We start from the raw sequence: 12,111 nt of genomic DNA on the forward strand, positions 1-12,111 counted from the left end.
AACAAGTGCCATATAGCCTCACATTTAGTTTTTTTATGTGTAATTCCAAATCTAAGCACAAAGCTGAGAATAACCACAGGCTTTGTGTTACGAAGAGGTTGCATAACTGCTTAATGTAAAAATGTATACACATGCTGAAATTATGTGCATAGTATTGCCGCCTTACTTAGAAAACAAACACGATTTCACGAACCCCAGTCGAATGATGATGAAAAGGGCTGCTAAGTGCCCCCCCAGTTATCACCTTTTGACTGACTCACTTTAGTGTCACACATTAATGGATGCAATTAATGTTTAGGAGGAGGACTGACTACACTGACCGACCACCACACAGTCCACTGCATGCTCTTGCATAACTGCCCAAACTGATTGAGCGATCCATCACATTCCGAAACCTAAAGACATCTGGGACATTCGTGTGATGGTGAGCATAGGCATAAAGAAGGAATAACTTAAAACCTCTACAGAACTATGGACAACCTTCTGACAAAAGCACCAAGCCCCAAGTACCCCCAAGTACAACAACAAGGCACTGGAAATTAAACCATTAGTATCTGACAAGTGACACAACAGAATTATGCCATTAAACACGAAGAACAAGCGTCTAATGAAAATCGAACAGGACATCCTGTTTTAGTGAGTCTGGGCTCGGAGGCATAAATGATCCTCCTCATTTGAGGATGTCAGCTATGATCACGGTGGCAGCGGTGAGATGGAGGGGACTGGTGCATCAGGGCAGCACACGCTGCTATTATACCAAGATGGAGATGTGGGGCTCCTTAATGAGGAACAGCTGAACACCTGCACTGGTTGACTCTGCCAGGCAGCTGGAGTGAGAGAGAGCGAGGAAGCGCTGGGGACGCTGTCTGGTTCCTTCTGTTTCCATTAAACTCTAATAGTGAGCTAATCATTAGGGGGTCAATATTCCACCTCCTCAGCAGGGGATGCAGTCAGATCTCCAGCACCGGTGCATTAGTGTGCTTTCTCCCACTGTCAGGGCCTGTAAGAGCAGGTGCGTACTGGTGCCTCTAGTTATCAGGGGGCAGCACTACTGGGACAGGCTTGTCTTGTCTCGGTTTAGTCGCAGGTTTTATATTGATGTTGCTACCTAGCTAACTAGAGCCTTGATTTTCTCAAACCAACAGGTTTAAATCTCTTTCCAACTTGTAGAATTACACCCAATTGGCAGCTGCTTGCGATTTCATTGCTGCTAACTAGAATAAACTAGAATTGTATGTACAATGGTAAAAAGAAAACAAAAAACAAAAAACTTGAATGGTGGGGTTCAATTTGCTAATCTTCAAATGCCACTTACTAGTGTGGACAGGCAGTCTGGCAATCCAAAGACGCATTTGACTGTTATATATTTCTAAGCTGAATAAAAGCAGTGAAATGGTTTCAACGAAGTGGTTGAAAATTGTTAGAGCCTTCCGGCATACTACTCCCCTCCACACCTGCTGCCTGGTGGCCATTTTAACTAACACTGGACCACTGACCAATAACAAAGGGGATGTGTGAAAGTCAGAACTCTAATACAAAATAAACTACATCTAGACAGGTAAGTACCCATTTTCAGATATATATGCAAACCAAAATTATGATAAATTGCAAAATATTATATTCAGCAACAAAAATAGACAAATTGATCCTACAACCCATATATAATGATCTTGTCTCCTTCACTTTCCATGTTTCAGTAGTTTTGACAGAACATAGGTATTTACAACAACATATTAAAAGAGGTATGTCTGATGGTATTTCAATATAAGATTAAGTCAAACTCCGAATGAATAACTGCATTAGAAAGAAAAAGCTTCAGATATTTTCACTATAACAACCTTCAAATCTGACTTTAGCTCTATGGTTTGGAGCATTTAAAAAATCGCTGTAGTGCTGAGTGCTCAGTACAGTAACTCCACACAGAAGAATTACATGTATATAGTGATCAAAATATTGAGACAGAATCACTGCTTCACTAATGCAGTTTAAATACTCAAAGTGAAGAATCAAGCAATCTGTTAAAGAGAATCATTCTGGACTCCACATGTTATATGAAATGCAATAATGAAATGGCACAATAATAAGCAAAATCACTGCCTGCTGTGATGTGCATTTAATGTCTCTTGTCATGATGGCCTTGTAAATTGCTCTACGTAAGTGAGACTGGCAAATAATGGATACGAGAATTATAATGGTCAGAACCCTTCTGGCCATTTTCATTCTATATGTATGTCATTCCCACCCACACCAACCTATCATTGTGTAGAAAATAAGACTAGCATGTAAAATATTTTGAGAAAAGGCTGTGCATCTTAGCTAAGTGGCTGGAAGGCCATCACCATGGCAGGCAAAAACAGAGACACTACTTTCTGCCGAAAGAAAAAGAAACCTTCTTGAGTGTTATTTAATAAAGGATTGTATGAAACACTGTACATTCAAATGCATTTTCTTACACAAAAGGACAAAAAGTATATATAATAATGTGTGTTCAATCCATTCATCTGTAGCTTGCTTTTTAGAATCAAGGTTGACAAATTTCCCTGAACAGATATGATTCTCACAAACAGACATTGCAAGACTCTGCAAAGTATTCTGGGATGATGATGTCAAATAGTTCACAGAGTACATTTTGAAACCATAGAAACTGGAGCCAATTAAAGTGCAGTGAATAATCAGGGATAATCAGTGGTACTTTGATTTTGAATTGTCCATCTTTGCGATACTATTTACAGATGTGCAGCATGTGCATTAAAACTGTAATTTCCCCTCCCTGTGAGTTAAATGGTGTGACTTTGATATGTTATATTTCAAGCCTGCAGATATCATTTTTGTATGGAGTGACATTTTTTTTTACTATATTTGTGTGCTCTAAAATGAAAGCTGATAATAGTCACTTCAGTAAGTTCGCACATTCAAAATAGTTCACAGTCTACTTCTCTGTATGATACAAAAACAAACATTGAGAGTGACAGGGTTTGATATGGTTTCACAAAAGGGAAAAAAGTTATCTTTGTTTGGAGTCTCTGTTGACAGGAAAATACTCAAGCAATCGCTTTCACAAAGGGTCCTTCACAAACATCATCAGTGGATAACCTATATCCTGATGAACACCAGTGATACAAAATGTAAGTCTTTCTGAATCCAAACATATTCTGCACTTGCCTACATTGGGAGTGGAAACTACAAGCTGTAAATTTGTTTAAATCCAAACAGGATTAATCAGGTTAATCACTTGCATGTAAAAAACACATTTTACAGTTTTTGCTCAGCAATTGTTTGATGGACTTAGGCCAATGCCCATGAAGCGTTAATACAGTACTTGTGTGCTATATTAATATATGCACAAAATCCATAACTACCACTGCTTCTTCCCTTTTGCTAAATAACATAGGGTCATCAAAACTGAAAATTTTTGATGACCCTAGTACAGACCATAATGATGGTCATTGTAGTCATATTTAGTCTCTTATCGATAAGTGTTTTATATTTCTGTTGAAATTCACATATATTGACATTTACTGAAAAAGGTATGAAGTTAGAAAGCTGAGTAGTCATTACTCAAAAAATGGCCCCTTTACTGAAACCAGAATTACCCTGGGGAAATGTTGTCTATTACATTTAAAGAAATAGCAATGCTGTTACTAGAACATGATGTTTTCTTTTAAGGCTGTAATGTCTTTTAGAGACATATAATTTCAGTCGGATATAAATGAACTTTATAAACCAAAAACGCAAGAAGAGAGAAACAATCAATAGAAATAATAAGTATAAAAATATACATATGGTTGATTTTCTTAACTAAGGAGACTCTCAGCTGCAGTAACTCACTTCTCTGAACAAAGATCCATAAGTCACAGCAACACTGAGGAGTGAACTAAGAGCGCCATCACCTGGCAGAGAGAGGCTGACATCCAGCACACACAGAAACTGCACATCCAAAAAAAAAAAGAAAAAGAAAAAAACGCTACCCATTTCCAACCACACACACTTGCCTATATTATCTCCATGGATATTCTATAGATATTGAGGTGAGGTATGTTACACCACACAGCACAGTACAGCTCTGTTTGAACATCTGCTGCTTTGCAGTGCCAAGGACGTGATGGTAGAAAGGAGAAAGCAGGAGGCACCCCCCCCCCTTTTTTTTGGAAATGATGGCAGGGAGGAAGTGCAGAGCCTGTTATATCTTACACAATTCAATTCACCACTCTGTGTACCCCATGTGGTTAATGGCAGATGCTGTGCTCTAAATGGCGCCTCTACATTGAAAATCTGATTACAATAAGGACTCGAGGACTGCAGCAGATATTAACGGTATTGCAAACCCTGTATGTAACAAAAGAGCAAAAATCAATCAGGATGCTAAACATTTAATCTCTATTTAATAAAATAATTAAAATAAATTAATTACTCAGATATACCAAAACTGACATTGTTCCTCAAACTCAAACCTTGTTTTAACCAGAGGATAATATGCCTCTAACAGAAGCAGTGCAAAACAGCTCTTCCCTTCAGCAAACTGCTCGTCTTCTGTATCGCGGGGGAGGCCCTGCTACCATTTTTTGGCAGATCTGCATCTCAGCAGCACAGAGCCCTCTGTTGACTTTTCTTCATTTCAGCAGCTGAGCTCAGATCTGGCTGTTTAAACTTGTGAATGTTAACAGGCCGCCAGAGCCCTGCTCAGTATTTCTAGAAGAACTTGGAGATTTTTAAAAAATCAAATTTAGCAGTTGGTGCAGACAGAGCTTCATTTTATGCAATCTTCATTTATTCATTTTCATTCAAGCTGACAGAGAAAATTATTATTCTAAAAACAGATATCATTGTGTACATAGTTCAGTAGATGTTGCCCAGAAAGAAACTACTCATGTACACAATTACAGAGACCTGTACACAAAGACCTAGCTACTTCCTATTGTTAAGGCATCTACAGCGTAATAGTCAACATCCTGCTGTACTGGAGCCATCGTTGATTACATTGGAAATACCAGTGCAAAATACTGTCACAGCTCATGGTGAACGACTCCTCTACTCCTCAGTTAATTCCTCCACAAAATCAATATCCTTAACTCTCTCTCAATTCATCTTCTGAGTGGTAATGATTTGAGTCACAGGAGCGTGATCACCTCTGGATGCATACATAGCTCTTGTTAAAAATAATAAGGGAATTCTACCAAATACTCTTGATATAGTTGTCCTACTTATGATCTAAACATTATAAGTCTTGAAAGGCCAGCACCCTGTTTAAAATCTACTTAAATAAGCATTCTTTTCAGTATAGTATTGCAAGTCAAAAGGCCAGCACCATGCTTAAAATCTACCACAGACAGGAGTGAACACAAAAAAGAAAAGTTTTTTCCTTGCAGCTGTGTAAAATTTAAAACAGCACCCACTTCTTCAAGGTTATCCTGCTTTTCTAACCTTATTGAGGTTAGAAAGAACAACCCCAAATTCCTTACAATAAAGTAAAAATCAAATAAAATACCACCATGGCAGAGAGTTGTTGGTGGTCTCAAAAATGATGGATTTGATTCTTATTCCATAAAATATCCAGAGCCCATTCCATTTAACCCAGCTACCTCCTCATTGTCTCTAACAGCTGGTTACCTGCTAAACCCTAAAATTTTAAAGGCTAACAAAGACTGGGAGTCTTTGGCTACAGGTTACCAAAATTATGGCTACAGATTTACCTAATGATATGTGGGAATCAGGAAAAAAATTCAAAATCTCATTTTCAGATCCCATTTCTTTAGCCATTTTGTTGGCTACAAACTATTCCTGTAGCATGCGTTGTTTTATCCACAGCTATGCTGCCATAGTTTAGGTGCTGCTAGTGTTCCCGCTGAATTATGATACTGTAAAGTTAGCACTCTTCTGTTAAGAGTGCTGAATCAAATTAAATGTGACTGACTGATTACAAAAACATCCGATTGATTAAACTAGGACAAGGAGACGAAAGATTATAGACGAGAGGAGAATAAAGAGGATGGTGAGGACAGGAGTGAAGCAAAGGAAAGAGGGAGGAGACAGAAAGGAGAGAACACAGAGAAAAAAATGAGAAACAAGGAGAGGGAGAAGAGAGGAGAGAAAAGAGAAAAAGATCAAGAAGAGAGAAAGGAAGAAGCGTGGAGCATACTAAGGATAAAGGAGCACAGGGCCATGCTCCTCTCCAGTGTTGTGGCTGCACCAGCAGGATACACGCCTGCCCGGGGGGAACAGAGTGATGCTCCTTGCCCTTGACTGTGTTGGTAAATAGTGCCGACATTCCATCTGTTCACCCCTCCACCCAAAAGGCCTTGAGACGATGCCAGCATCACATTTACGTTCCAACGCACCAGCCGTTCTTACCACAAGACACGTACCACAAGACTCTTTATTCCCGCATAGCCAAAATCACACCCTCCCAATAGAAGTTGGATCACCAGTAACGTGGCTGTTCAGACAGTTAACTAAATGCAGTATTCTCTTATAGGTAATCCCTGGCAAAACACTACATGCACTCAACTGGCATGAGTCCAGCATGATCTGCTGTAGGCCAAAGCAGCCATCGACTGAGTAGCAGCACACAATCCTGTCCAGATCAGAGAGGGGGATCTATTGGCCCCCTAATGATTTTTCCACTGGCGGGATAACCATGCTGTCTCCCATGTGCTTAGGGTGTCAATAAAAGACTCTTTCAGCATCGCACTCGGCTTCATTTACAATGGAGGGTCGAGCTTCCAACAGCCCCCACAGCTTGTAGAAAGGCAACATGTAGACATTAGTCACACTGATGTGCAGTAGAACTGCTTTGATACAAATACATAATTCCAAAATTAAAGCTACAGGTTAGTCATACACAGTAAAAAAAAAAAAAATGAAGTGAATCTGTGTCATTATGTAAATATATTGAGTTCTTTGAAATACAGTTGAAAATGTGAAAACAAAACCACAAAAGTGTCATGGTATGTATGAGATATCAGCATGTTTACTGTCATGTTCCTGGTCTTGTGTACTGCTATGATACACTCCCTGGGTACACATGGAAATTCATTCACGTGCACTCTTACGCACACACATACACAGGCACACACACACACACACACACACACACACACACACACACACACAGACATACACAATGATGTAATAAGCACAACAACAACATGCATGACAGACATAACTCTTATACAATACTTATTGCCAGAAGGCCTGGCATGATCCAGACTTCAGGCCAAGGATGACAACTGCGCCAGTTCAAGGCATTCCTATTTCTAAGAAGCAGGATTTCGCGACCTCGGAATCTTGATAACTTAGCCATACCCGACAGAGAGGCCATCCAAGGGCCAACATGAGCAGGGTCCAAGGTATCCTACCTGTGTCACCTTCTCTGTGACGTTCTGTGTGCGGTCCTTCACTTTGCTGGGTGCAATGATCTCGATCTCGGCCGGCGAGGGTGGGCGCAGCCGGTCGGAGCCGAAGGTGAGCGTGATCTGTGGGATCCGGCTGATGGCGCGGTACTTCATCAGGTCTGAGTCAGACGTGGAGTTCAGCAGGTTGGACTTCAGGTCTAGGGCCACAGCCAACCCAAAGGTCAAAGAGGCATTCAGAGAGAGGGGTACAGTCTTGCTTTGTGGATGTAGATAAATTGACGTGGATAACCTAGCTGTGTGTGTTTCATGAATTATTTTATATTAATTTAACCTTTAATTAAGCACCGACAAAAGCCGTTCCAAGCTCAAACCATTTACAGAGTGGTTGTCAGGGGTCTTCCAGGTGTATTCAGGGAGTCCAAATAAGGAATTTAATGGCATTTGTTGTCATGAAATTGCTCTGGAATAACCAAGCCACCCCTCTTGAAATCAAATGCATTCAAAATAATCATAGTACTCAATAATAAAAGAACTTCACAACAGATTACTATTACATAGGTATTACCATGTTGTGTGGAATGACTGTTAAAAATGATCACTCATGAGTTTTTTAAAGAATGTTATTTTATCAGAGATTTAAAAATGTAGACTGAATGTTGAAATGACCTTAGTTAAATTGTTGTTTGCTCTTTTCCTTGCTGTCATTTGGAACTCAAGAAAAGAATTGTGCTGAATTAAAAAAAAAGTGCTGAATTAAAGAGATGCTGTGCGTTTTTCAATTTCCCCTTGCAGGTAGGCGAAAATGCCATGGTTACCGAGCTATTCACTGATCCTTCTGTTTTCTCTCTTTACTGCAGCCTCACTGTTGCTGTAGCAGATGGAAAGAGGAAGTAAAAACTCATCTGATTGTAATGGCTTTCCTCAAATAGCCTCCCTGGGTATGAACTTAATCTCACAGCACACAGCCAAACACCCTGTGGCACACTGCACGGTAACCTGCTGTATTGGGTTTCAGAGCTGGGTTTGGGCTCCATAAAAGAAATGCTTTAAAGTTCGGAATGATTGCATAATGAGGGTGACAACCGTGAAGTAATATCTGTAATTAGGATGAATGCAATTTGACAATAAAATTTCCACTGTCAAACTGAAACCAACACCGACGATACGCTTTAAAGTTTGATTTGACTGCGAATCTAAAAATTAAACGTCTTCGGCATGAGCCGAGGAGGGAGGAATTAAAGTGAAGAGAGAGACGCACTATCGTTAAGACAAGTGAGACGGACACACGCGGAGACTCACTGCTGTTAAAGCGCAGGTCCCCGCCCCGCCCGCTCCAGCTGGCCCTCATGCTGTCGATGTCATCGAGCGAGGAGGCACGGCGGAGGGTCTGCAGGCTGTCCCGGGACCGGCTCCGCGGCAGGCCATCTCCAGGAAAGGGCCTATGGGGATCCAGGTGTTCCGGGAGCCATTTAGGGGAGGAGTGTGCCATAGGGTGTGAGGTGCGGCCCTGCTCTATCAGGGCCTCCGTTTCCGACTGCATACAGCTCTCTTTAGATAGGATGTGGAAGTCCTTCAGGGGCACCTCCTCGTTGCTAGGCTAGAGGGCAGGATGCCAATGAAGGTTATGGCCAAGGCACAAGCACATTACATTACATCAGTCAATCAGATACAGGCTCTGGCGTAGTGCTGTTTTATAATTGCATCAAACAGTTACAGACATCCATGAGAAATGCTCAGATATAATCATGCTTTAGTTTCCTGCAACCACTGAATTATAATGTGATTATCCCATTTTGTATAAATAACTAAAAAGACACATTTTAACTATGCTGTGGTGCACCAAATAATAGTGGAATAACAATGTGTGGAATAACAATCATTTTTCAGAAACATAGAATGATTACCATTTAAACAGAATCAATCTAAGTTCTCCATACTGGACACTAATGAATGACTACCTGGGATATTAACGCCATAACTCTAGCACCATACTGAATTATTTAAGTTACATTTAACACCAATATTGACAGACTGGATAGTTATTGTATTGCCCGATAGGGGAGGAGCGCATCATAGAACGGCCTGGGTGGCATCAGCATTGGATTCTGCAGCATATGAATGGGCCCAATGGCAGACTCTGAAGAATGTGTGAGCGCCAGGGCACTCTGCATGGTGGTACGGCATGGCTGCACTCCCTGAGAGCGACTCCCTGGCACCCGCTGTGCCAGCAGAGCAGAGCGGGGCTGAGCCGCTGCTATCACAGCTGAACAGAGGCGCAGACGTCAGACACCCATCTCCAGCAGTAGCCCAGGCTGGATTTGTCTTCATTCCACAGCTGTCACCCAGTGTTGATAAAACCTCTTCATCCTATGGGTGGTCTTTCAGCCTGCCCCTTGTCTCATATGTTACTTTTGTTAAGTCAGTTGTATCACACTGACCTTCAGTTATTGCACACACACACACACACACACACACACACACCACATGACAGGCGAGATCCTTTTGGTCTCTCTTTTCTGCTCATGGATTGATTCAATCAAAGGTTGGTCTGTCGCATGGTTTACTCACATGCAGGTGGTCCACCACCACGCCCTCGAACTGGTCCTTGGAGATGGAGGGCTGGCGAAGGGCGATGGCGTGCAGGGAGGGCAGCTTCAGCCTCAGTCTCCCACTCTGACCTGAAAAACTGGGTCATGAGCTCAGGAGACCAGCACTGGGCTGTCTTTCCATTTGAATACAGGCCTGTGTTACTAAGACTGGGGCAATTTACATCACATTCAAAATCCAGCCACACAGCTGCTGGAGTCAGAAATCCCTGCTGTGTTTCTGAACCTGTAATCAGAGCGGAGTGCGATTTTTCTCCGAACAACCATTACGTGGCAGACACAACTGAAAGGCCACACACACACAAACAGTGGCACGCACACGCAGACACACACACATGCGCATTCACACATACACGCAGACAAACTTAAACACACACACACACACAAACACACACGCGCGCTCTCAGACCTGCTCGGAGCCAGCCCTGGGCCAGCCGCTGTCTGAGCCCGCCCTTCTTGCGTGAGGTGTCAAGCAGCTCCTCGAAGTTGAGGATGAACATGATGACGGTTCCCTCCTCGTTCTTCACGGGAACCACATGCACACGGCAGGGCAGGCAGGTCCCTGCGTGAGACCAGCACACAGAGAGTCAGCTCTCACCTCACACATGCACAAATCTGCACTGCAGTGCACTTCCACACTGTCCTCTCCTTCACGTGGTCTGTTTACTCTTTCCATGGATTTTCCAAGTCATGGTTTGGTGCACGGGTCATGAAACATTTGAATACTTTATAGTGCCTCCGCATTGCTGTGGCTTTACTGTTTTACATATTATTGGGTTATGAGAGATTCTAAAATTCATATTCACCCGGTCACCTCCACACATGGGATGACAGGTAGTATCTGACACAGAACTACCTGAAATTATTCCCCCTTTCTTTGTGCAAATATAGATATCATATCCAGTTTGCAAAAGGAAAGATTAGCAGCCTGGTTCCTAAAATATCACACAATTAAGCTACATGGAGCAATCTGTTCCAAGAAGCTGAAGTGATAATTTAGCAATGGAATGACAGTTGGAAAGTAGACATGTCTTATGTCTTATCCAAGGATTTTTGTTGGAAGCATGTCAGTAACAGAACCCAAAAGAAGCAGAACACATAACGTTCTCAGGATGCTCTGTAAGCAAACGACTCCTGACCTACGTCGTGAGCAGCACACTGCTACGCCGTGGCCAGTCTCTCATTTCAACCATCTTCAGAAGAAGTTTTTCAAACATTGACAAAGTTTTACGGAGTATTTTGGAGCCTGTCCTTCAAGGGGAAATCGGATGAAGCACTCCTGGGAGTGTCAATCAGAGTTAGCAGAGATGAGAGGGTGAGGCGAGGGGGGGGGGGTGGGGGGAGAGAGGAGAGGGACAGACAGAGAGAGAGAAAAAGAGACGCAGAGATAGGGAGGATGAGTCAGAAAGAGACCAGCATGGACGAGCAGAGAGAAGGGGGCTGTGAAATCCAGTGTGACAGAAAGAGTCAGCAAGCACTTCAAACAGAAAAACACTGCAAAGAGCACTTCAAACACAAGCAACACCCAACAGGGACAGGTACAAAAGGCTTTTATATCAATCCACCCCTCTAACTTTAAACACTTCAAAATAACATCAGACGGATGTTTTCATTTCCTACAACAAAGAGCTACAAACTCTGACTTTGACTTTGCATATAAACACTTAAGGTTAAAGCCAAAATATTTTTAGCCATTTGTCTCAGGTGAGCAAGTGAGAAGGCCGGTGCAGGGAGCAGAGTTTCTCCTGAGGCAGATCTGCAACAGACCTCTGTCCCATGCTCAAAAACATCTCCACTCCCTGCTCAACTCAGCAGGCTGAACATAAGACAGCATTAGGCTCTCACTCCATCAATCAGTCTGATACACTCTTACAAACAGAGGATTTTACCCAATATAGCACTTCAGCATTATCATTATCTAGGTAATTTAATCTCACAGTAGTTACCACACTTATGTCAAGCCCCTACCAGAACACACTGCACTAACCTGAATTGCCTCATAGTTCAGAATTGCCTCCAGCTGTATAAATGGATTACATGTACAAATTGTAAGCTGTCACTCTGGATAAGTACATCTGCTGCGCAACATTCAATGAAGGTCTTAATAAGGCAGGTTGACTGGAACTCAGGTTTACTCTTTTAATAAGCAGGTT

At 42.1% G+C, this 12,111-nt stretch overlaps 1 protein-coding gene across 1 annotated transcript in view; it reads right to left on the reverse strand.

Annotated features, from left to right (window-relative positions):
- LOC118782027 (potassium voltage-gated channel subfamily H member 6) overlaps window positions 1-12,111 on the reverse strand; it is a 38,247-nt gene that overhangs the window by 16,824 nt on the left and 9,312 nt on the right. Inside the window, exons 3-6 of the mRNA XM_036535246.1 lie at window positions 10,368-10,520; window positions 9,921-10,030; window positions 8,652-8,949; window positions 7,356-7,549 (exon numbers count right to left, since the gene is read on the reverse strand). Coding sequence (XP_036391139.1) covers window positions 7,356-7,549; window positions 8,652-8,949; window positions 9,921-10,030; window positions 10,368-10,520 — 755 coding nt within the window. The remainder of the gene's footprint in view (window positions 1-7,355; window positions 7,550-8,651; window positions 8,950-9,920; window positions 10,031-10,367; window positions 10,521-12,111) is intronic.

Source organism: Megalops cyprinoides, chromosome 1 (assembly GCF_013368585.1).
Source record: "Megalops cyprinoides isolate fMegCyp1 chromosome 1, fMegCyp1.pri, whole genome shotgun sequence".
NCBI lineage: Eukaryota > Metazoa > Chordata > Actinopteri > Elopiformes > Megalopidae > Megalops > Megalops cyprinoides.